A 27,136-nucleotide genomic window follows, 5' to 3' on the forward strand; every position below is an offset into this window, starting at 1 on the left:
TCTCAGATGATGGGCCGACAAGTAGTTACGCTTCTTGAATGGTGAGAGGTGATATTTATTATTCTGGTAAACAATATTTTACAAAATAAATTTCTCATTTTTGACATCTTCTGTAATCAATGTGGGTAGATGAAGTAATTGTAAATATGATGGCCAACCATATGGATGATGGGATCTGATCTAAGTTTGCGTGTCTATATATATAGTAACCTCAACTCCAAAGTAGCAAACCAAAAACAAACCTTGACTCCAAAGCCTTTACGTGACCGAATACAAACAAGTTTTAATTTGTGTTTCTCTAAAGTTGGGTGAGTGTATCTGATTTCAATGGAATCCAATTGTGTTCAGTTTCTTGGAAACAAGACCATTCTCATCACTGGAGCTCCTGGTTTTCTTGCCAAAGGTACATACTTTGTACTGCTTTTTGTTATAAGATCGTGTCATTAGACACTAATGAAACAAAAGATTCAGTATTCTACCGTACATATGATTCATATATATATATATTATATATCTACGTAATTGTTATAGATTCTTACGATATTTTTCTTCATCCGTGTTGAATCGGTTCTGATTGGCATCAAGATAAATATTTTGTTGATCTTAATAGCCCAAAGATATTTGATTGGTCGTTAATTATGTTTTCCTTATAAATTGATAAGCACATGAGGTTAGAAGCTAGTGATGAGTTTTGGAAAATTTACTGATGAATTATGAATATTTACTATTTAATTCATTTATTGCCACAAACAATAGATTTTTATGGCCCATACATGAAACATATATCTTCAACATATTCAATGAGTTGTATCTAGATTTTATCAGAGAAACATATATACTTGTCACATGATAGTATATATTTGTTGCGATGTTGAAATATGCTTCATATAGATTGTGCCTTTCCAAAATATATAAAATTAATACTTAGACTTTATATGTATTTTTTTTTCTTTTCTAAATCAAGTATCACTATGTAATAATAATGATTATGATTTCACACATAAAAAGAAACATTTAATATACACTTACTTTTCAAATTCATCTTTTTGTTTTGCAATAGTTGCATTTTTTTTTTTTGTCAATCACATTAATTTTTTTTTTTGGTTTTGCAATAGTTGCAAATGCATTAAATTTTCCACCTAAACATTTCCCCACAATTATGAACCAATTTGTCCTACAATTTATTCAAATATCCTCTACTTTTGACTTTTAGGTTACATTTTATTTACCTTAGTTAATCTATGTTAACTAGACGGCCGGGTTCAAATACTCTTGGAAAAGCATAACTTCATCACATTCAGATCTTACTTTTAACGTCTTTTTTTTTTGCAAAATTTGTTAACTATAAAATTGTTCTCTTTTGTTTTTCTTATATAGTTCTCATAGAGAAAATATTGAGGTTGCAACCAAATGTGAAGAAGATGTACCTTCTCTTGAGAGCTGGCGATACTAAATCAGCCATGCAACGCCTACGTAGTGAGGTATGGTATAAATTTAATTCCTTTAACTAAAACAATCTTTACATAAATCTATTACATAGAGGCGATCGATCCATTAATCAACAATATATTTTCTTTCCCTATTTACAATGATACAACAGGTCTTGGAGATAGACCTCTTTAGGGTGTTGAGGAACGATTTAGGTGAAGAAAAATTGAATGCCTTGGTGCGGGACAAAATCGTGCCGGTTCCAGGTGATATATCGATCGATAATTTGGGGGTGAAAGACTCCGATCTTATACAACGTATGTGGAGTGAGATTGATACCATTATCAACATCGCAGCCACTACAAATTTCGACGAAAGGTACTAGACGAAAATAATTTAATTATATCTTTTATATTTTCCTTTGTATAATGAAATATTGAAATTTAACCATTTTTTATTTACTGTTTTTGATAAAACCAAAAGATATGATATTGGTCTTGGCATCAACACATTTGGAGCTCTTAATGTTCTCAACTTCGCCAAAAAGTGTGTTAAAGGGCAATTGCTTCTCCATGTCTCGACCGGTGAGTTCTAATGTTAATCTTACAAAAGCGACCATATTATACTTACCGATCGAGGCTTACCTATAAATGTATTATTCTTTTAGCATACGTTAGCGGAGAAAAACCGGGATTATTACCGGAGAAACCATTCAAGATGGGGGAGACTCTCAGCGGAAATGGCAAACTAGACATCAATATAGAACACGACCTAATGAAACAGAAACTGAAAGAGCTTCAAGATTGTTCTGAAGAAGAGATCTCGCAAACAATGAAAGATTTTGGAATGGCAAGGTAATTAGCAGCCTTGTCACATCGTATATGTTCTTAGACTTTACTTCCATCATCCGTTAATACTTGAATGAAAATGGTCTTAATATAGGGCAAGGCTTCATGGATGGCCAAATACATATGTATTCACGAAAGCAATGGGAGAGATGCTAATGGGATACTATAAAGAAACTTTGCCGCTTGTCATCATACGTCCAACAATGATCACTAGTACTATTGCCGAACCATTCCCCGGTTGGATCGAAGGGTTGAAGTGAGTATTGGTTTATGTTATATCCTCGTTATATCTAATTTTTATCTCGTTCCCCAACTTTATCTTTAATTTACTTTTTTCTTCATTGTATATGCAGAACATTAGATAGTGTGATCGTTGCATATGGTAAAGGAAGGCTTAAATGTTTTCTTGCGGATTCAAACTCAGTCTTTGACCTTGTAAGTCCAATCAACATCTTTGTATCACAAGTCAACACCTAATTCTATTTATAGCATATTATAGAAATTAATAGTAGCATGTTAGAAATTTTTTTTATAGCATGTTAAATAACACGTTATTTTGTTTAAATTAATTACATATGTGATTCCTTAACAAGCTGTTTGTTGATGGGTAAAAAATTATAATATCATTCGCAGATACCAGCAGACATGGTGGTAAATGCGATGGTTGCAGCCGCGACAGCTCATTCGGGAGATACCGGGGTTCAGGCAATATACCATGTTGGTTCTTCTTGTAAGAATCCAGTCACGTTTGGACAACTTCACGATCTCACGGCTCGTTACTTCAGTAAAAGTCCTCTGATTGGTCGGAACGGCTCACCAATCATAGTGACCAAAGGAACGATTTTGTCTACTATGGGTCAATTCAGCCTCTACATGACCATTCGTTACAAGCTTCCTCTACAGGTACCTTAACATCAAATCAACTCTATGATTTGTTTTTTTGGAGTTTTCGAAAAAGGTCCCTACCTTATCTTATATTTTCATTTCATTCTCCAACTTTTAAACTTGCAAAAAGAACCCAAAATGTTGGGGAAAGATGTCTGCTAGTAACCTTTTTTGTTTCTCATTTGTTTAATTTTTCATTTCAGATACTTCGATTGATCAATATATTTTACCCATGGAGCCACGGAGACAACTACAATGACCTCAGCCGAAAAATTAAGCTAGCTATGCGACTAGTTGAGCTTTACCAGCCTTACTTACTCTTCAAGGGCATGTATGTACCTGTACCACTCATAAACTTCCACCAAACTTTAAACATTAATTAAGACAGTAACATCTTTTATCTCTAGGGATAGAGAGAACAAAGCATTAAATGTTACTAGACATGAGTTCTTATCATACATATTTAAGTCAGTCATCACAACTTAATTAAGTAAGTCATGACATAATATTTATATATTCTTCTTGTTTGTGCAGATTTGATGATTTAAATACCGAAAGACTACGAATGAAAAGGATGGAGAATATCAAAGAGTTCGATGGATCGTTTGAGTTCAATCCCAAGTCCATTGATTGGGACGAGTATATCACAAACACTCACATTCCTGGCCTCATCACTTATGTGCTTAAACAGTAAATTGAAGTAGTAATATATTTAATATGTTTGGATACGAGTAATCTCGTATTGGAAATTATTGTAATGAGTGTGAATCTCGTGTGTAATATCATTATATATATCCACATATTTTAAAGAATACAATTATGCCACTATAATCGAGTTCTACTTTCTGTAATTCATTCGAATATTAACTACATCAGAAAATATGTAGTTTGTGTTGGATTAATGTAAGGGCATCTATGACTATAAAGCATGTTGAAACTACATTATTTTAGTATAGTTTTAGCACCAAAAAGTTTTTCTTCTCAAACTACAACACCAAATATCAGATTAAAAGTCAAATTATAAGTTCTTGGTGAGAATGTCAAGATACAAATACTTGTGAACAAAAGGAATCAAACCCTTGACTACTCTTCTTATATAGACGATGACAAATAGTACACGCTGCCGACAGAAACAAAAGATTGTCATACTCAATTGATTGTGCTACCGAAAATTTTCCTTTCTCCACTTGCTACAAAGTCACAAAGACATCTTGCTTGTTATATGTCAGAAACATAATAACGGGTAAATTTGTTAAAATGATTTTACTGTTTTCAACTACTTGGATATATATATCTCCCTCATATTTTATTTAAATTTTCAACAAATGAGCCACATGATTTGGCTAATCATCTACTACGAATAATCTAGCATAAATTACCGATAGATCCAGTTAAATGTCAATGAGGCTAGATAATAGCCTTGTCGGTTGAATTTAGTTCGATAGGGACCTAACACAAGTGGTTCTACAGCAAATTTGGATGTGTCTAGGTACTAGGCACTGTTGTTTCTGGTTGGTTAAGTTCAACATGTTGGACCACTCCAACAAAAGTTAATGTAGTACTCACCACTTGAGCCAAGAAAGCTTTTAATATATAGGGAATAAAATACCATTATCCTTTTATGTAAGTTTCTAATAAGAGAGACTATTTACACAACAATTCCACGTTTTTCTATCATTCTGTTTGAAGGTCCATGCCTCCATGGCTCACTTTGAAAAAAATAAAGTCTGAGCTTCTCATACAATAAATGGTTGTTGAGTCTTTTTGGGTCCTCTTGTCCTTCTCGGGTTAGCGCTGATCATGCATGAGAATGCATTTGTCAAATCCGAATCCTCATCACTAGTGAGGAACTTTGCCGCAGCTGGATTTGCCAAGAGGAGCTTGGCCACGAGGTAACCCGCAATGGACCAAGTCTGGTAAAGCCGTGCCTGTTTACCAATGAATCTTGCTCTTTTGGTGTCGTAGTACTCGGGCCATTTGTCTAGAGCAATCCGTCTCTCAGCTAACTCAACCGCCTTTTCTGCAATCTCTGGTCTACCCATTTTGATGCTTGCTACTGTCAGCTGAAACAAAAGCAAGATGGGATCCGGTTTTAAAATATAAACACAAATTTGGCTTTGGGATTCTCATTGATAAACCAAACTGATTATCTTAGTGTGCAATCCAATATGTAACAAAATCAGGTCTGGTTCAGTATACAAATCTCAAAACCAAAATGAAACTAGAGAACCAAAAAAACCTGAATACACAGTTAATGAGGTCTGCGAAAAGGGAAAGAGAGAAATCTGAACTGACCTGCCATAACAAAGTTGGCCATGCACCTCCATTGTGATAAGACCAAGGACTGCAACAAAATCAAGCTGCTTAAGAAGATAATTTAAAACATCTATTGAAGATCATATGGGAGGGAGATATTACGTGTTCTTTGGATCACTTCCGGTTATAATTCGCCATTCTTCACCTTCCATGGCAGGGTAACAAATCTTGAACGGCATGTCAGCTACAAGTTCTGCCCATTTGGCTTCGATGAAATCAAGAATTGCATGTGACTGCTCATTTGAAGCCAAACTACCAACTATAGACCAAAGGTTCCCAAGAGAAAAGAATCTGAAATCCATGTGAGCCGGTTGAAGGTTTCCTAGCAGATATCCTCCTCTGTTGGGCATGAAGTCCACTAACCATGAAGGGATCTGATCTGGATATATGTTGAATTTATTAACAGCGTCGTAAGAGTATTCTTCTGTCTGGTAACGGTATATTTCATTGATTTTCTTCAGGTCCAACCAGTAGTATTCCCTGATGTGGAAGTTTAATGCAACAAGACGATTGTTGAGAGCTCGGATTAGATCAGCTGATCCATCCTCTGGCGTAAGCATCTCACGTGCACAGACCAAAGCTGAATAAAAGAGTGCCTGGCAAAGTAGAAGAATAAATAAATAAAACGGTTTTGAAACTGCATAGGCAGCTTCTGATGCAAATTCAGATTGAAGGAGCTGCTTACCTGAATCTCCAGGGGATGACCATGGATTCCCATTCGACGATCTATCATGCAGGAACCATCAGTGACTAATAAAGTAGGGAACATATCGAAACCATCAGCAAGACACAGCTTTAAGATCATCTTGATTCCAGTCTGCACATCAACTCTTTCCTGCACGGAAAGATCACCCGTGCATTTTCCATATGCTCTCAACAATATAATCCACCACAAGCCTGAGACAAAATGATAAAGTGAGTTAAGTTATTTCTAAAGAGAACAAAAACAAAAACCCTTGTCAAATAGGGATCTGAAGCTTCTCTTACCAGAATCAACTGGGGCAACACGTCCAATAGCTGCCTCCCCAAAATCAGGATCTAACACTTCTTCAGTCATTGAATCATCACCATCAAGAGGAACAGTTTTCACCTTGAAACTAGCAGGCATCAAACCTTGACCTGGGCTATGGCAATCCATGGTTTTCTCCCAACTCTGGTCAGGAACAAGTTTAACGTCAGCTCTAACAAAACACAAATAACTTCACCATAAACAATCTACGCAGCCACAGGAAAATGTTACTAACAGCTACAGAAGTTACAACCGTTTCTCCTTAACCACAAAACCATTTGACAATATCATGCTTCGATACATACTAATCATATTGAGTATCAATTGCTTTTTTACAAGAGCATTCAACTAAACCAAGAAAAACAAAGAAAGATGCTATCACCTGTAACTGTAGGGTGTAAAGGATGAAATTGCGAACAATATCATACTCTCCTTTAAGAAGAAAGGCAATTCCCGAAGGTATGAAATCACGAATAAAGACCTGATCATAGTTCAGAACACTAGTAGAGTTGGGGTCATTAGCAGCAATAGTTCCAATAGGACTGCCACAATAGAAAACAACAGACTGCCTCAAAAGATCCCATGCTTCATCCTCAACAGATTTTGTTCCAGCTGACTGTACATTACCATTAGAAGAAAGACTTCCATTAACAGGTAGAGGCTTCTCATCCAAGTCGCTTTTCAAATCACTACCCAAACCGTCAGAAGGAGGAAGTAACGTGGATCTGATACTCTCCTCAACATCATGTTTTTGGCATTTGCAAACCAGCTTTTTACCTTTCAAAGCACAGTCTGAACTATGAAATAAACCTCCTCTGACACCGGAGTTTGATGTAAACTCATGCGAGTTTGAACACCTTAAGCCCCTTTTAGTTCTGCTAACGGGTTTAAAGGAGAGGTTTGGAGTGGAGTTGACAAAGAAAGAAGCCAGATAACAAGATTTAGATAATGATCCCAATGGAACACGTAGAAGTGTCTCTGTAGCAGCCATTTTGAGGAATGGCTTAGAAGAAATGACCAAACTTTAATCAATGATACCTGTAACAATTGGATAAGAAGAAAGACATGAGAGACTCCAGAAGAAAAGAATCGAACTTTATATATACAAATGTCGAAACAATTCGACCCAGTTAAAGCTTGAATCTAAAAAAAATCAAACTTTATGAAATCATCAAACCTAAATCATTGAATCATACAAAAATCTAAAAATTTTTCAGATTTCGCTTAAATCTTTAGAGAAAACAATACAGAACAAAATCCAATTTCAGTGTTCCATCATCAGAACCGGAGATTGCAAAAAAAAAAAAAAGAACAAACAAAAGCCATATGTAGTCAAGGAAATGGATTAGTGTAAAATGGGATTAAAGCATTCCCATACGAAGAGATTAAACAAATGATAAGGGACTTACTTAGATGATGATGATGATCCAGATTCAGCTTCCGTGGGAGAGAGATATTATCAAAAAAAATATCCACAAAGGAGGAAGAGAGAATAAAAAAATCCGGTGAAGTGACGACTGGTCCAAAAACCCTTGCTTTAGAAACACGAGCTTTTTTAATTGTCTTTCCATCATCCACGAGTTTACGCTTGTGAAACGACGACGTGTCCGTACTCTATACACTTTTTAATTTTTTTTTATTCTTGCTTCGTATATAATCTTGCTTGGTTAGTGGAGATCGTTCTATGACCTATCCAACCGTTGGACGATTATATGACGTATGTGATTCTTCAAAACGGTTGGAACAAACTCGGTTAGTGTAGCACAATTGTTCATATACTATATAGATATATTAATTAATATTTATTGATTTTTATTCAATGAATCGTAGGTATTGATCCAATATACCGATAAACTATGTCTAAAACTAGGTACTAACCCGCGGAAAACTGCGGGCTGAACTTTTCTTTTGATGAAAATTTGTAATAATTTATTTTGTTATTATGTTATTTATAATGGGTTGTGATTAAAAATTTGGTTTGCTTATATTAATTTTTTTGTATTTTATAAATGTTTATTGAACACCTGCCAATAAAACATTTGCATAATGAATAAAATTGATTAAACTTTTGTGAATTAAACGCAATTTTTGGTATAATTGTGAAATAAGTAAAAGATATAACTAACATGTAAAAAAGAGCAACTAAATATAGCTAGTGAAGGTTCTGAAAAACCTCTTTGAAAACAACATTCCTTGTTTTTCTTTCTGTGACTTCTCTTTTTCGTCTGTAATAAGCATCTTCAAGCATTGAGTATATTTAAATCTCAACTTAGTTTTATTTTCTAAAGAACGGTGGCTAAAAGAAAAATAGAACTTTTTAAAATAGATAAGATACTAAATCTATATATTTTATTTTATTGTTTATTAATTTTTAAAATCTAAGCAAGCTGTTATATATTTTATTTGATTAGATTTTTGATAAAAAAATTTAACCTATACTGGAAAAGTTTTTTGATAAAATTTGTGGTTATATAGATTTTATTCGATTAGATTTTTAAAATTTTACCTGTAAATTTTTTTAAGGACGAATTAGTTTTGATTCTGATAGTTTTTTTTTCTACAATTTTTTTTTATTTAGGTTCCCCAATTTTTGTTTTTAATTAATGATTAATTAGTTAATTAATCTTAACTAATTTTTTTTAATGGCAATTGAATGTAATTTTTTACACATTTTAAGGTTAGTTTCATATTTGTATTTCTCAATTGATATAGTAGGATGTAGATTACAAAAAAAAAAAAACAACACAGCGAAATAAAATTGAAAAATTGAAGAGTTTATTCAAAAAGAAAATTGAAGAGTCAAACATAAAACGATTAATGGAAAACAACAACAAGAATAAGATAGATAGGATGATGAATGCTAACATATGCACGGTCCAGTTGGAGGTATAGAGCCATGGGTGAAAGTGCAACATCAATTAGAGCGACGGTAGGATTAGGTTTTGATGAAGCCAAAAGAACTACCACTGTGCCACCAGATCAATTTTTCGGAGGACGAAAATAAGCAAAGGCTGCGAAGAAGGTTTGGGCTATGGTGAGAAGAAGAAGAATTATAGCTGCAGTCCTGCAGAAGATGATAGAGTTCTCCATGGAGTCCTGTGTATTTTGAACTTGTTCACCCCGTCGAAAACATTAGCCAAGTAACTCTTAGAAAGAGACAATGCAATGACTTTTCCTATGTTCTTGAAGAACATTGTAACTTCCTCACTGGTTCCAAAATAGTTCTCTATAATCCCTTTCTCGCATAAGAACAGTGTATCCTCTTCTCTGTCAGTAAGGCAGCTCATGAAAGTAACATAGCTAGTCATCTCCGTGGTACATGTCATATTAAACTGCTCAAAGGCAACGCTGTTTGATATAAGAGAGCTAATAAAATCATCAAAGACTAATAGTGGTATTTCAAGTAAACCGTTCTTGAAACATATGTCCAACGGTGTGTCAACGTTCTTCCTCAGCTGGAATTTTATCCCTCGGGTTCGAAGCTTTTTGGCCGATACAATCAGACCAAGGAAAGGGCGAGGAGGAAGAGGTGGAGGAGGTGGAGGAGGAGGACGACGACGAAGATGAGGAAGAGAAGTACTCCTCGATGATGTCTCCGCTCTAGTTCTAGCCTTTGAACAACATATCTTAACGAGACAACTTTTTTTGGACGTCTTTGTTCTTGAATTATTTCCCCGAGGACCACTAAACATATTGATGCAACATTGCGTTGGAGGGGTTGGTGAAGACCGGCCGGGTATGAAAGTCTTACGAAAGAGATCAAGAAGATGTTTCGCTCGAAGATTATGGTGTTGTTCCCAAAACCCTTTTGGTTTTCTAATGGAATAGTCGAAGAAATTGAAGGCTAGCTTGTTTAAGCTAATGGATGGAGCTAACTTTGATGTCTCTAGAAGATTGGTGAGAAGAAAGAGAGGAACCTGGTTTTCGAGAAGGAGAAGATCTCTTCTTAGTGTCGGCAGTATCCATCTCAACTTAAATGGGATCTTCGACCGTATTGTATCCAATCTTATGTGAAACCACAAGGAACAACATAAGAATGAAGCAACCATCGAGAACCATGAGATCAGTGAGCTCTTGTTTATTGTATTGAAGAGTTTCAGAATAAGAATCTCTGATCTCGTCTTCCAATCCCCGGACAACATTGACCAAGTCACTTAGACCAACGCCTATGTTCCGAGTCTTTGAAACAAAGAACTCCAAATATACTTGCTTGTGCTCCTCAATCATTTGGAGATGTTTTTTATCATTGCAATGGTGATAAGGGCCTTTGAGAGGATCTTGGGTGCATAGGTTGTGTCATTGGTCTGTGTGACAGAGTGGGCAACTCGGTAGATGGAACAAGAAGGTCTACCTGATGATCCCTTTAGAAGACTTGGTCGGATCACGGTTTTTAAGAGCAAGGAAGCTTTCTCTTCTTTGTCTACCATCGTTCTACTTTCTTCAAATTATTGGCTCCAACGATCCATCTAAATAAATTTAATTAAGAGAAAGGAAACAACGACACTTTTCTCTGGAGAAGCATATCAGTGACAACAAGCTAAGTCAATAGGTAGGTGACGATTAGTGGGTAATTAATTCTCTAATATTTTACTACTAGATTTGGACCGTGCTAGAGCATGAGTTAAAATTCCTTTTATCTGTATTATATTTTCAAAATAAAATATAATTTATAAGACGGTTTAGCATTGTAAACTGAGAAACGATTGTTATTATTTTTTCTGTATGAATATGAGAGATGTATTTTGGTGAATGGAGATCTGAATGATTTATATCAATGTTTTTTAACCAGGACCGGACTGGCTGGTCGGTTCGTTCCAACCACAACCCGATAGGTATTCCGGTTCGGGTAACCTCTAAAAACCTAACAAATAAAACCTGCAAAAAACCCGCTAAAAACCTATGAACCGGTGGTTGAACCGGCGGGTCGGACCGGGTTGTCGGTCTCAAATTAAAATATTTTGTTTTGGTCACACTTTAAACTTAAACCAAATTATAAATAAATGTTGTTATTTATAAAATAATCAGTTAATTATTTTATCTAATCATTTAAAAGTTTAATTTTAGTTGTTTAGTACTTAACTATGTATGTTTTGTTCCTATATTTATAGAAAAATAGATGTTATATTCAGAAAATGTAATCAAACTAATAAACTAATTGACCTGTAATTCAATCGGTCCGACTTGTTGACCCAGTGACCCGAAAGACTTCCGGTTCATCTTTCGGTCCGGTTTTAAAGACATTGATTTATATTAAAAGCTTGGAAGGGTGTTAGGTCAGATTTGGAATATCCCTTTTAAGATTTTCGGTTACAATTAAGGTTTTATTTGTTACCATTAATATATGAACTATCAACTTGTATCCAATTAGTATACGGATTAATTTATAACCTATGTATAACCTATTTGTAATCATTTATAACCATTTATTAAAATTATAAAGTCTACCAAAACAATGTTGTGTATTTCCCTTTTATTAAAAAGGGGATATCCAAATCCAGATGCAGTTTGATCCACCCGAACCAAAGAGTCAAATCATATATATGAAAGTTGGTCAACTCTATGTATATGAGTGCCACATCATCATACCAAAAAATGCCATGTGTCTTTCTACATTTAAAAAAAGAAATTAATCAAATTAATTGAAGGAAAAATCAAAAGGCACTCTTAACTAAACTAAATGAAGGGAAATAAAATTTTCATTAAGACCATATACTAATTATCATATGTATATGGTCTTATCTCTATTCAATTATGGTATGTTAGTAACATTGACATGGAGACGTTAGACGTACCAATAAATTCAAGACAAAACACACTCTCATTTATGCAAAGTGACAGATCTAAGAATATTTAGTGAAATGACTTTTTAGTTTTAGCTTTCTTTTTCTCTTTCATATGAAAACTCATGAAGCAAATAAATAATGATAGACTATCATTGATAGTTATACATATGTTTTTTAAATTATGTCAATCCAGATTTTAATCAATAACCTACCATGATGCATGTAACTCGAGTACTAGAACATGAGAGAATATATGAAATAAGAAATTGTTTCTTTAGAATCAAGTTAAGCAAGTTTGAAGCATTATCCATATAAGTAACATAATTCCATAGAATTGTATCAGTATATCCTATATTGTTTTTGTAAGTATATAAATAATCATATGGATATATGAAAAATATAATTGATATTTTGAGTCAAAGATGAATCTTACCATACAAGTTGTAACTAAATATATCTTAATTTATTAACTACATAAAACACACAAAATAACATACAGGATCCGTGTTTTGTGGCCTGCAGGACTAAACCGACATAAGCTCTAGGGTTTCACTATAAAAGGGAAACTAGGGTTGAAGAAACATGTATGCTGAAGAAAGCCGCAGAGCACGCACTAAAGAAGCTGGAGGTACATTGGTGACGGCTGTAGGGCACAGCGCAGGGCGCTGTGCATGGCAGACGCAGAGACGCAGGGCGCAGTGCAGAGAGCATGCGCAGGACGTCGTACATGGAGCTTGAAGCTGTGCGCAGAACCATGATAAAAGAGCAGAAGCTCGGCTGGGGTCGAAGGGCTGAGAGTTGGACATAACCTTGTCTAGGTTTAAGGTGTCTTCAGGACACTCTGATGAGAGACGAAGGTGGAGCTGCTTCTTTGGGGTTATGGAGGTGTTTATGGGTTATACATGGAGAGAAGAGCTGAACCAAAGACAGAGAAAGAGGAAGAAGAAAAGCTAGATCTATTATGAGTTTTCTTCTTCAGGTTCTCTGTAGTTGTTAGTTCTCTAAGCTTGTATATGTAATACTATGTAAAACCTTGGTTGATTGATAGTGGATGTTTGTGGGAGAAGGTTCCCACACGAGATGTACCCTCTGCATGAGGGGAACTCGTTAAATCTCTGTGTTATGTTTATGTTATGCAAACTGATCTGTGAAGTAGAAGAGGAGTAGGGGCAGAGTCGCGGTCTGCGGTTCACTACAGAGGTGAATCGGGGTCTGCGATTCTCAACACTTTGGATACATTTTTACAAGAGAAATCCAATAACAAAAATCACACCTTAGGAGGAGGTGTTATTTTGAAAGATTTGCTTTTTTTGAAAATTTCGTCAGATGTGTTCATTCCTCTTGAAATAGGTTTCAATGAGAAAAGTGATTTGATATCCAAAGAAAAACATATTCTATAGTGGATGTTGATGACGTTACCACAAATGCTTGGTTCTCTCTACAAAAAGTTCAGAAATAGCTCTCTGCAAATGACGTATTTTGTTAGTGAATGTGTTGATACCTTTCTTCAAATCCTCTGCAGTTACATCCCTGCAAGTGAGCTCAGTGTTTTATTTGCAATAGACAATACTTTGTAAATCCTCTGCAAAAATTTCAGAGACAACTCCTTTGCAAATCTGATGACAGTTTTGTATATTTCGATTCACAAGCTGGACTTGATTAGGCCTTGATTAGTCCAGCATTCCTCTCACCAAAATAAAAGCTGGACTTGATTCTCTCTGCAACATCATTTCTCGTAATGTCATAAACGTCTCAGTTTCTTACGGATCTTAAATCGCAATTATAATCGATTAAGGAGGAAGAAGGCAGAAGCGATACTTAGGCAGTTAGGCACCACCTGATCCGTACTTCTTACCGAAGACAATCAGCTGCAATTTTTTGTAACCGGAAAGCACACCAGCACCTGCAACAGCTCCCTTGAAGAATAACTTGGCTCCTTCATTCTTGAGGTTCTGGCGAAGGCGTCCATGGAACTCTTGTACTTGACAGCCTCACCAGACATCATTTTTCTTGCGAACAATGTCAATGGGGTAAGATGCAAGACCCACACCATTAGTGATGACCCATCTAAGAGGGAAACTATCAAAGAAAGTGTCCTGAAATAACCAAAAGAGAACAATAACATGTCAAAACCAACCTGTTATAAGCAAGAGAACACCCAGATCAGAGAGAAAGACAACCAGACGAACCTGCAAGTCTCCAGTGAGAAGAGCAGGCTTCACAAAGTCATAGAGTCCAAAGTACAGACCACGGTAGACAATGATACCAACACTGTTAGAAGCAAAGGCTTCTTCTTCTTTTGCAGAACAGAACAAGCGTTTACTTTGTTGTTCTGTTTTGCTAAGACTCTTGGTTTGTAAAGAACAAAATCAGAGTAACAGAAACATACCTTTTTATTGATAAAAACTTGTGTGTTTACATCATAGTTTCGATGCTTAGATAGATAAACAACAGACGCAATAAGAGTTCCATCTCTTCTACTTGTGACGTTTAGACAATACGACATCATCCAAACATCCCGACTCTTAACTAATAATTAACTTAATACATTACAAACTCAATTATCGATTAACAAACACAAGAGATGTTAAATCCACGGTAAAGACCAGCAATATATACCATCAGACTTGAGTGTCTTTACGTAAACATCGACAAGACCATCAAACTGTCTACCACCACCTCCTTTCTTTGCAGCCTTGGCATCATTGGGAAGACGGGTACGGGCGTAGTCAAGGGAATACACATACAGAAGGATTTAATAGAAAGAGCGTTTGAGTAGATGCATTCAAATAGTAAGTAATCCATCCCTGCACAGTCCATGATACATCTTGTCTTTTAGTCGCATTAGAAGACATGATGTATCGGTGATTAATCCCTGCACATGTCGATCGCATCATCCAAAATATGAATGTTAGCAGTGATGATATCAACAAACTTCAAGAATTTCCTGTTTATATAGTCATGACGAGAATGGAGACGATGAGTGATGACCTTGCAAAATTATTTTCTTCATGACGAGAATGTTTTGTTTGGAACCCAATTTTTCTATTTTGGTTTTAAAATCTCTAAAAATCACCCAATATATTCTACTAAAATCTCACCAAATCACAAACTATGTTTCCTTTTTTAAAATTGAAAAACTAACAAATCCACCAAACTATCATAAAAACTCTCAAAATCCAAAATCTCCTAAAATCAATCAAATTCTCCAAAATCTCATTTGAATACCCCCCTCTTATAATTAGTTAGTTGCATTGGATTAAGACACATTTTAACCCCAGAAACACTAAGAAAGTTGTTTACAGCTTCTAAGCAATGTTTTATCAAGTTTTAGCCTGTTTTGGTACAAAATGGGTATAAGTGGCTTTTAAACTCTCCAAATCCATCTCAAACTCTTATAATTAGTTAGTTGCATTGGCTTAAGACACATTTTAACCCTAGAAACACTAACAAAGCTGTTTACATGTTCTAAGTAATGATTTCTTGGTTTTAGCCTGTTTTGGAACAAAATGGGTATAAGTGGCTTTTAAACTCTCCAAATCCATCTCCACACCAGGAGTTGGAAAGGTTCGGTATATCAGTTCACTTTTTTATTTATTTTCTTTTTTAGTTTTAAGCAGTTTTGGCTATCTAGCAAGTAGCAACTAAGTCCTATATATGTATAGCTTCTAATGATGTATGTAACTGCAGGTTTTCTTCGAGTATGCGAATGTGGATGATGCATCAATGGCTAGATTGGGGATGAATGAAAGATTTGTTTGTCTTTATCTATTTTAATTGTTTTTAACGGATTAAAACTGACTACACCCAATCCGATCGAAGCCTGCCTCTATGGTGCTTTGTGTTTGGTGGATTGATTTTGGCTAAGTTTGGTTGGTCCCATGACTCGGCAGTTTTAGTTAGTGTGAAACATTCAAAATAATAATAATGGTTTTTTTTTTGATAACTCAGCAATGATCTTAATGACTTTCTAGGTCCAAAGACTAATCTCGGTTGTTGTTGCAAAAATAAACAATGTTTAAATTGTGGAAAATTGGAAAACGAAAATATACATAAAAGAATTACACAAATAGTACCTGCGCGTTCTTGATTTTTTTTCCTTTTTTATTACTATTTTGTGGTGTTTTTTTTGTATGTTGTTTGTAATTTTTTTGTTTTTTTGTTTTCTTATTTGTTTTTTTTTAAATGTGTTGTGGAGTATAATGTGATTATATTGTTTAGGTTGTTCTGGTTGTTCTTGGGTTGAAAAATACTAGGGGGGGNTTTTAATTGTTTTGTGTAAAATTTACAAATCCTATGTTATTCAATCATGAATTTTAAAAAGTTCATTAAATCCACTGTTATTGAAATGATGATTTAAAAATCTACTTTAGTTTTAAAATCTACTGTTATTCAAGACAGTTTGTAGATTTGGATTTAATAAGTTTAGAGATTCTGGAGGATTTGAGAAAATTTGTTTAGTTAAAAATACAGAAATATAAGGGGGGTGTATTGAAACTATAAATCTCATGGTTTTAGGTGGGATTTGAAAGAATTTTATCATAAATCATATCAACTTCCCTAAAATCTATCAAAATTCTAAATTTGCTAAATCCCATAAAATCTTCCAAAATCATGGTTTCAAGACACCCCGTTAGGTTGCGGTGAACCTTTGTATTCACCCCTAGGGGTTAACCTTTGTATTCACCCCCTCCCTTCTAAACCAATCAGAATATTCTATCTAATATTTTATTTAAAAATAAATCAAAATTAATTAAAAAACAAAATGAATTAAGGAAACAAAATCTGTATATTTTTATTTAAGGAAAGTTAAATATTGACTTGGTTTAGATTTTACTATTAAACGAAGTTATATATCGGTTTGAGTTTATAAATGAGAATTAGGGTTTGGATTTTATAATTAAAACGAAATTATATGTTGGTTTGGGTTTACAAATGAGGTGGTTAGAGTTTAGATTTTATAATTAAAACAAAAATTATAAGACGGTTTGAGTTTACAAATGATGTGGTTAGGATTTAGATTTTACATATACAATGAAATTATATATCGGTTTGGGTTTATAAAAAAGCGGTTTAAGTTTTTAATTTTATATATAATATATACAGATTTTATTTCCTTATTTTACAAGGGGGTGAATGAAGAGGTTCACCCCTAGGAATGAATCCAAATATTTTCCGAATTTAAATTGAGGAGTTTGACATGTAGAATTAAAATGTAAAAGACTTGAAGATGTAGAATAAAAAGCTTAACCACTTGGAGATGTTGAACTTTAAACTGCCACATGTTTTTGTAAATATCTTGACCATCACATATTAAGTTGTTGTGATCGGCCGTTTCTTTTTGGATTTCTTTTCGTCCTCTTCTTCAAAAGTTGGAGCTCTTTTCCCATTTTTTGTTTTAATCTCCTCATATTTTGTAATTTTGGCATTTGTGGGTATTCCATCTCCCTACATAGAACAATAATACATTTAAATAGTGACAATTTAAACATGTAAAATTTATAAAATTACCTTCGTTGGATTGTTAATGATATCTAAATCTCCATATATGTTTTCTTTCATGACCCAAAAAAACAGTGAAAGCTTGGGAGGATGCTCAAAAGTTGTATTCAGTGATCTTGATTTGAAATTCCATTGTTTTGCCAACAATTTCTATAAGACATTTTGGAATACTTTCTACTGTAGGAGTTTCATCACCTCACCTTCCATCTTCTATGTTAACGCATATTAAAATAAGATGAATAAGTATATGAATGATATTAATTATTTAAATTGTAGTTTATAATTTTGCGTACCTCAGAATTAGTAATATATATCTTCAACTGTTGTGTGTGTAAGTTTTCTTACATCTCGGTCAAATAAGACAAATGTGGTAGTTCTATCACCACTTTCAACCTCTAATTCCACTCTAAACCTGTGTAAATATAACAGTATATTAAAATGTTGCTTTTAAGTCATAGAAAGTAGAAGATGTATATAGTTTACCTAGCAAATCCAATTGTGGTGCTTGTGTTACAAGAGTTACATATCAAAGATGTGGCTGACTGATCAAGCTTCTTAGAGCACCACTACAAGAAAATAGTGTTGTTGCCACAATAATTTTGCAATAATCGTATTCGTTAAGATCTTGTTACATTTTTTGCTATATTTTTGCAATGATCAATGCACATAACAATTTTATTGCAAAATAGTGATAAAACTGTTTGTTGCTTTTTTATATTACAAATTAGCAACAATATTACGACATACAAAAATGTTTTGCAAATTTTGCAATGAATATTCAACAGTTATGAACTATGGCTATTTTGCAAGAAAATTTTAGTAAAAATATGTGGCAAGATATGTAACACCTTTGTCACCGTATTTACAATAATTTATAACTCCTTTGCAACATATTTTTCTATGAAACTATCTTAATATATATCATCTTTATAACTCAATTACTAGTTAAGACGATTATAAGTTAACTGTCACCGTAAACATTATAAACGATTTAACCTGTTAAGTAATTAAGTTTTGCTTATTTTCACTGTAAACATTAGCTAGTTGTTCATTATCTAAACAACATAATATATATTAAATACACATGTAAAAAGAAAAAAATCGTTCATGTTAGGTGTTCATTATCTAAGTTAGGCATTAAAATAAACAAGTAAAATGAGAAAATATATTGTGAAAATCTGCGTAGTGCTATCTTTTTTTTTTCTTGTTAAAACAAAATTTACAGAACCAAAAATTCCCTTCTCTAGTTACAACTTACAAACTTACAACAGAACGATAATAATTGAAAGATTTGGATATTATTCAGTATCAAAGATTTTTTTTTTCTTATATATAGTTTATCGGCACAACACATTAGCAATCAAAAAATTTCTCCAAAAGCAAACACACTTTTTCTTTGAAAATCATGTAGTGAATTATGAAACTCTCAAACAAAAGTTGGAGAAGATTTATAAAGAGAATTCAGAAATGAGAAAGAGACTCAACAAGCTTGAAGGGTTAGATAAAATGTTTGACATGTTGTGTTCTGTGCCATTTTTCTACTAGTTTCACTAAGTTGTTTTAGTTATGATTTTTAAGTTTTTTATTATGAACCTAGTTCTTGTTATTGGTTGGTTTTTTTCTATAATTTTTTTTTTTGCATTTTTGGAATATTTCAAAATTTGATTACTTAATAAAGTTAGTTTTTTTTTACTATAATATTTTAAAAGAAGAAAGTATTAAATAAACAATTATAATTTAATAAATCATGTGCCAAACAAAAATATAGAAAACTATTGTGATTCATATTAATGTTGCAAAATTAAGTGAAATTAGGCAATGAGATTTATGACTATATATTGTCATAACAATGGAACGAAATAAAAATTGCAGTGGTAATTTTTGCAACATTTTTTGTTGCGACAATCTATAGTTGCATTGGAACGTCGTGATTACACCACTAATTTGCTGCATAAATATTATTGCATTGATACAACACATATAGCAATATATTATCTCATTGTAAATTTTATATTTTTTATGTTGCAAACTTACGTCACAATTAAACGACAAATTTACTACAAAACTAATGTTGATACGACAACATAGCAAGGAGTCCATTTATTGCAAATTTTACAATATATGTGCAACAAATACCAATTTGCAACACTCAAATAGCAAGAATAGAAAATGTGTCTCAATTTTGTTGCATTCTCAAATTTGCAACAATATATAGAATTATTGCAATAGATTTTAGCGTAACAGTAACACTATTTTCTTGTAGTGCACGTAGCACAAGACAAATATTTCCATCCATTGCGATCAGAAATGCCAATCACATTTGCTTGACAAAGCAAAATTTTTTCCTGACATTGTATCAGTTCAACTAATTCATTAATAGAATTGCATTAATATAACATATTCATTAAAATAAGTACGTTACACAAATTCATAATACCTTTGTTTCTCCACTATATATGTATTCAAATATTTGGCCAATAGTCCAAACTTCCAATTTGTTTTTCATATTATTTTGTTCGACTATTGTTAGAGGTTTTGCTTTGTTGTCTATTCCCATCTCGTATAAATATTTTATTACATTAGCAATTGACTTATTAATATAATGTATTTACCTTTTCATAAACTCTTGAACTACTTCTAACTCATCATTGATATATGTCTTCGTTGTTCCACGTGAGTTCAAATGCATTTTGCCTAAATAAAATATAATGTAAGAGGGGAAAAATGTACACATTGAGGTATAAATATTCTGAGTACCTGAAAACAATTTTGGGTTCAAACAAGTGCATACTATAACACTGTTTTCTCGATTAGTTTGTTGGAATTGTTGATGAAAGGTTGATGCTTGCTCATCCCAAAGTGTAACTCATATTGATTCATTTCTGCTCATTTTTAAAATAGAATGTTAATTTATAGTGTAACAAATGTCAAAAATCAGTTAAAAATAACATTAGAAACTAACTCTGCTAGCAAGAGAAGGAGGACAATCCTTTCAGTTGAGATAGAATCTTCCAAATTAGACCCTTGAATTTTTAATATTTTTCCCACGACATAATAATTTAAATATGAAGAGAATTAATTTGGAAAAACATAAACACGTACCGAACAAGTGGATATTGGTCCCAAAAGAATTGTTAATTTCAGCATAAGTGTATCACCTGAATTTTCAATCTTGATTGAACACATATCTTCGGGAAGTTCAACAATCTGAGTTGAATCCAAAATTCTGATAGTAAATGGATTGTCCGTCACTTTGTAATAGCCGTATGTGGGAACAACTTCGAAACTGCTAGCTAATAGGGTACATTTTCCCTTCTTTTAGATGGTCTTCAAATTTGCCAATTCGGCGGTGAAAAATTGATCCTTGAATTACATTTTCCTGTATAATTACACTTATAAGAAATTATATCTGCTTCATCTATTTATTTAAAAGAACTTCATGTGAAAGGTTAAAAACCGAAAGTACCTTCTCATCCAAAAATAACATATCCACACTCATGAGTGTTCCGTTGAGTTTGAAGTTTCGTGCTTTCCACATACGCAAGATACAAACAACGACATGTTGCATGGTTTTCCCTATGACCATATCATCGAGAGGTATCTTCTTGGATAATAGAGTAGCTAAATTTCCTTCTTGTGAATCCATTGACAATAAAAAAAGCAAGTAAAACAAAAACTAATGAATAAAAGACATAAATCATATAAAATGAGATATGAAGTAGGATAATAGGAATAGAGCCATGAAAATCCAAGCTAGCTTACAATATGAGAAAAGAAGAACTATAATGATTTAGTAGCTTGTAAACTAGATGGAAAAATAAGGTATCTATATAGGTTTGTTGTGTAGTTAATACAGAAACTGGAAGAGTCCTATATGTTTTCTTTGCTTAGGAGAAATACATTTGATACATGAATTTAGACTTTAAGATTATGCATTGATCATAGTTGTTACAATGTGACCTTCAATATATTGATAAAGCTTTTAATTCAAATAGATTACATGTATATACAATAGTGTCGTTCAATGTAACTTATATGAAAACTAATCAAGACTTAATTCAAGGTGCACAATGCATCTAACAGACATAAGAAGAACATGGATTAACCTTGGGAAAATACTCATTCAAAGAAATACTCATTCAAATATTTTTATTTTTATACTTAGTTCAAGGTGCATAATGCATCTAACATACATAAAAAGAACATGGATTAACCTTGGGAAAATACTCATTCAAAAATTTGTAAACAATAATCAATGATTAATATTGTTGTCTCATATCTTTTTGAATCCCTTTAAAATAATGATATATTAATAGGAAAGGACAAAATGACAACTATAAATAGATCAGAAAGTGTAAACTGATACTACAATTCAAAAAACAAATACAAAAAACAAAATCATGAGTTTGAGATGTTACTAACCGGTTCTGACCAATCTTCGAGATGATATGTTAGCCACTATTCTTTCTAAAGTTGGTGAATCATCTGCTGAAGATTTTCAAGCTTCTATCTTTACTTGTAAGACATTTCATCGCATCTCAAAATTCTCAGATGTTTTGAGGAATCTAAATCTTGCTAAAGTTTTTCTACCACCATGGAATAAGATTCCAAAAAATATCAAATTTTTAGCTGAATGTTCTAAGGCTGGAAATATACATGCTATTTTTTTGTGTGGTCTTACTGATTATTATTACAGATAGGAAATTTCTACAGGCCTAACTAAAATTTCTTATGCCGCTGAAGCTACTCATTTCTCGGCCTTATATGTTTACAGAATGATTATAATCGGAGAATGGCAGTTTGAAGAAGGATCCAATTATGTTACTCAACTGTGGAAGAATCAAAGGCTGCATGTGGTAAGACAATGCCAGCAAAATTGTCGTCATGTCATTCTAGAACTGAGAGTGAGGAAATACCATGAATGAGATCTCCTAACTAAGATTGAAGTTGGGGACACATGTGTTGTTGGAGAATTCAATGACGTTTGCGACAAATGCTTTATATACAAGGAAATCTATCGCTTCATCGACTACATGCACTATGTTTAATTTTTATTAATCTTATTTTGGATTAAAAATTCTAAGACCAAAATATGTAGCTACAACTTGTTTTATTTTCACCTACAATTATTTTATCGCTACTGTACTATTCACTTTCAAGTTCCAAACAAATTATCTTAAACTAATAGGAAAACCCCTTAAACGACCATATATCTTTAAATAAATTTCAAAGAGAAGAACCTGATTGTCAAAAAGTGAAGTAGACTCTCCACTATAGAAATAGTTCCTGTCAATGTGAAGGCCCTACTCCAGATAATACAATAACAAACACTACCAACATACTACAACAATGACTTGTTAAAACACCAAATGCATCAAACATCAGATCATGAAAAGTTATGTAAAATACCAAAAGAACTAATGGGTAGACAACAAAGGGTCCCTATTTTTGCAGTCATTATAGAGCAAACCTTTCACCAATCCAGCGCTCTCTTAGAAATGAAAACTCCCCTAGTGTCCTCTTTCACCGGAGAACTCATGTTTCCCTCCCTCGGATCTCCTACAATTACAAGTTTCAAACACACATAGCTTATAATTGAAAAACCAAATCAAATTCAAAGCATATAAATCTTCCTTAATCCCCAAAATAAAACGACATATAAGCATAGAATTATGGTAATTGAAACATGAGAACTTATGTTAAATATCCAAGGAATAAATTGCATGACAACAGACGCTCCATATTGTTGCAGTCATTAGAAAGCAAAAATCTATATTCAAATCCAAACGTTGGGAGATTCATGGAACTGTCGAACAAAGCGGGACTCACTAACACTAAAATCAGCACTCACTAAAAGCTCATCTGAAAAAGCACAATTTATTTTAATTATCCGAGACTTATCTAATGATTGATTGCTTAAAATATTAACCAAGTAGTGTTGAACAATTACCAATAAGAACCGGAGGTGAAGAACCAAAATTCAATTCATGAAATCCCTAATATAGCACACTACATAATCTTGATGAATCCAACAAAGACAAAAAACAAATTGCAAAATCAAGCATAATAAGTATTCCCCAATATAACACACTACAAAATCTTGGTGAATCCAATAAAGACAAAAAACAAATTGCAAATTACAAGTACCAGAAGAAAGAAATTTTCATCTTCGATTAGCCAAGGAAGAAATTGAGCATAAACTCATAGATTCTGGTAGATCGAAGAAAAACAAAACACCATGTCGAAGAAGAAATAACGAAAATGACAAAGAAGAAGAAGAACAAATCGAAGAATAGAAAAAACGCTCTCTTTCATATAAAACAACGATGAAGAAGCAGAAGATAAAACACTCTCTCATATGCTTTTCTTTTGTTTAGTCCACGTAGGAGTATTAATGTTATAATTTGATATGGTAGGGATTTTTACTGAGGTGTCAACACCTGCTTCAATGTTGAGGTTGAGTTGTCATGCTCTGGAGAGAAACACCTCCTTCTTTTATTGTATTGATTGATGTCAAATACTTTGATTTTTTAATAACATGTCTCTTTAAATTTTGCAATATTATTATTTTTAACATAAAGATACATCATTTAGACACTTTGAGTTCTCTCATTCAAGTTTTCTAGCAATCTGTACTTTTATATTCACACATGCAAGTGGTCTTTGTCCTGAGGTGATTGTTACAATAACCATGGATATCCACAGCTCGGTCATACAACATTTCATCGCAAATCGCTTGACATTTTTGGTCCGTACACCCTAATCTGATGAACCCGAACGGTTTGCGACATTGCTCACAATGGTAGTGGCAAATGCATGAACCTTCCTCATCACAATAACTTCCAATCAAACCCTTAACCGACGACGCACACCTTGCAACACAGTCTGCACAGGATCCTCCTAGTGGAGTGTCACACACATCCGCATTTGCTATTTCGTTTAATAAAATCCCTATTTGGTGATAATTTTTTGAAAAATTAGTTATATTTTTAAATAATATTATGGGTGCAAAAAGTTGCATGTAGTTGAATGATTACAAAATTTGAGTTTAACAAAAAAAAGTTGAATATCATTCAACTCATTTCTCTGCGAAATAGTAGATGAATCTGTTGAACAATTTTTCTTTATAATTTGTTCATTTTTCAATTTTTTTGATTGAATGAGTTGAATAATTTTTCAACTTATTCATTTCAAATGGTAAAAAAATGAGATGAATAGTCATTCAACTCTTTCAAACTCTTATTTTGAGTCAACATTTGCTAAAATATAGCATGATTTTCTCTTTTAATAAGAATATATGAACATCTACAACTTTTGTAAAAAAGAAAATTTTAAAATGAATACCTGAAAAAAGGAACATGCCAAAGAGAAATGTAGAGATATTTATCATCTTAATAGGACCTATAAAGGATGGTTTGTTTTGAAAAAAAATTTATATAGGTAAACTAGGTATATATAAGAGACATGAAAAGATATATGGTGTTGATGATTGGTTGAATATGTAGTTAAATGTAGACTTTTACCTTTTAAATTTAGTGTAGAGTTTTTGAATTATGGATGTGACTTTAAATTATTTAAAGCCATTCTTTATGGACTATCATCAAAAGCTTAACATAACAAATAACATTTAAAGTTTGACTCCAGAATTTTAGATTTATGAAACTCTCAAAATAAGTCAAAGTATTTACAAATAAATTTTGTTTTGTTGTGGGAATTGGTATGGTATTGATATATAAAATAAATTTTGTTAAATGTACACAATGGTAATTATCAACAATGGTTGAAACAATTAATGCTAAAATTACAAATGAAAGCATATTCATGGTTGAGAGATTTACATGCTTAAAATTTTTCATATTTGAGATTAAAAAAATTTCTAAAATTTGACAAAAAAAAAAAAAAATTTCTCAAATAGGAAGTGTCTTTAGTCAAGTGGTTACATCACCACCTCTGCAACCGATCCCACTAGAGTTCGACTCCACTAAGTTGCATGATTATGAATCGGGCCTTGTCGATTCAAAGATGACAAAAAAAGAAATTCTCAAATAACATTCGGGTAGTCCACGTTATATTAGCTTTAGGTTGCTACTTGGTAGAACCGATATAAACTTTTGGAAGTTTTATAGAGCAATGAACAAGAATGGGTAGTAAATAGACAAGTATGCTTCATGCTTTCTCTCTTTTAATTTGAGTACCTTTTCAACAAACAAAAACAAAGTTAAAAGTTAAAACACTCTGAACCCTAAGTTAACAAAAACAAAAACAAAAAAAATAGAAAAGAAAAAGTGTTTTGAATTAGAAAATTATCTTAAGTGTTTTGCTAAACGAATTAGAAATTTAGTTTCCATTATGATATACAGGATATGGGCGCTCTATCATTGTTTGATTTTAGGTTTCTGATCGCTAGCCTGCCGGGCCCCCCCATCAAACTACTGCCAATAAAATTTTATTCTCAACTTCTTCTCTTCTTCTTGAGTAGTTGTCTCTCTCTCTTTCTCATGACCAAATCTCTCGTCTCGTTACCCATGGCCGGTCCTAGGATTACTGAGGCCTAAAGTATTTATTATACATGGTATTTTATAAAATATATTAACTGTAAGCATATGATACAAATAATTGAAAAAATACAAAAATTGATGATTGGGAGCATTGAACCCACAACCGGGTTCATGTTTTCGTACAACAGAACCAACTTAGCTAAGAATTTGTTTCGATATTAAACCCAAATTATTTGTATATATTATGTGGCGTAAAGCAGATGCTTTTACTGTTTTAGGGGTGGGCCGGGCCTGTCGTTACCACGTACCAGGATGATGCAGCCTAAACCTATTGGGTCTATCTAATATATTAAAGGAGAAGTCGAGAGAGCTCACAGCCAATCTGTAACATCCGCGAACCAAAATTGGGGATTTTGGGGATGGGTGTCGATCGACACCAGTGTAGTGTCGATCGACACCAGTAATTTCTGGTTCGACCAGATTGTTTTAATTAACGATTTGGACCGGTTTGGTTTAAGGAAAACCATAGAACCAGATTATTTAAGTGAGAGAACGACCTAGGTCGTGTTTTGTTGTTTTGTCGCCGTTGAAACAAGGGGAAAGGAGAGAAAAATTTGTTCTTGAGTTTTGGGGGAGATTGGTGAGATTTCTTGGTGTTCTTGGGAGATCTGGAGCTGAGGAAGTGTTAGAAGCTTCCTAAGGTGTTGGATTCGTCATCCTTTGGTCAGAATCTTCCTGCAGAAGAGGTGAGTGCATGACCATGGCTTATCTAAGCCTGAGAATCCTTTGTTTGCTTGATTTGTTGTGTTTTGTGGTGTTGTTCTTGCTTGTGGTGGTTGTGTTATGGTTATTATAGGTTCCTGAGGC

General features: G+C 33.3%; 2 protein-coding genes and 2 pseudogenes across 2 annotated transcripts; 1 reads left to right on the top strand and 3 right to left on the bottom strand.

Moving 5' to 3' along the window:
• LOC104770584 (fatty acyl-CoA reductase 1) lies at positions 206-4,012 on the top strand. Its single transcript, XM_010495035.2, has 10 exons — positions 206-403; positions 1,378-1,481; positions 1,601-1,806; positions 1,912-2,012; positions 2,096-2,282; positions 2,371-2,532; positions 2,630-2,711; positions 2,910-3,179; positions 3,365-3,492; positions 3,696-4,012. The coding sequence occupies exons 1-10, from the start codon at positions 328-330 to the stop codon at positions 3,853-3,855; spliced, it is 1,476 nt and encodes a 491-aa protein (XP_010493337.1). The 5' UTR covers positions 206-327; the 3' UTR covers positions 3,856-4,012.
• Positions 4,731-8,017, bottom strand: LOC104770585 (alkaline/neutral invertase E, chloroplastic). The gene is made up of 7 exons (XM_010495037.2): positions 7,896-8,017; positions 6,869-7,524; positions 6,465-6,630; positions 6,163-6,374; positions 5,580-6,073; positions 5,457-5,505; positions 4,731-5,224 (listed from the first exon to the last, which is right to left on the bottom strand). The coding sequence occupies exons 2-7, from the start codon at positions 7,475-7,477 to the stop codon at positions 4,898-4,900; spliced, it is 1,857 nt and encodes a 618-aa protein (XP_010493339.1). The 5' UTR covers positions 7,478-7,524; positions 7,896-8,017; the 3' UTR covers positions 4,731-4,897.
• LOC104772447 lies at positions 9,466-10,952 on the bottom strand (annotated as a pseudogene).
• LOC104770586 lies at positions 14,096-15,015 on the bottom strand (annotated as a pseudogene).

Source organism: Camelina sativa, chromosome 20, assembly GCF_000633955.1.
Source record: "Camelina sativa cultivar DH55 chromosome 20, Cs, whole genome shotgun sequence".
NCBI classification, from domain to species: Eukaryota; Viridiplantae; Streptophyta; class Magnoliopsida; order Brassicales; family Brassicaceae; genus Camelina; species Camelina sativa.

Excerpts from the sequence above, each read along its gene's own strand:
- LOC104770584 (XM_010495035.2), top strand. The coding sequence starts at position 328 with ATGGAATCCAATTGTGTTCAGTTTCTTGGAAACAAGACCATTCTCATC. Across the intron at positions 1,807-1,911 it reads ACTACAAATTTCGACGAAAG|ATATGATATTGGTCTTGGCA; the intron begins GTACTAGACGAA and ends TAAAACCAAAAG. Across the intron at positions 3,180-3,364 it reads GTTACAAGCTTCCTCTACAG|ATACTTCGATTGATCAATAT; the intron begins GTACCTTAACAT and ends TTTTCATTTCAG.
- LOC104770585 (XM_010495037.2), bottom strand. The coding sequence starts at position 7,477 with ATGGCTGCTACAGAGACACTTCTACGTGTTCCATTGGGATCATTATCT. Across the intron at positions 6,074-6,162 it reads GTCATCCCCTGGAGATTCAG|GCACTCTTTTATTCAGCTTT; the intron begins GTAAGCAGCTCC and ends CTACTTTGCCAG. Across the intron at positions 5,506-5,579 it reads GGAAGTGATCCAAAGAACAC|TCCTTGGTCTTATCACAATG; the intron begins GTAATATCTCCC and ends ATTTTGTTGCAG.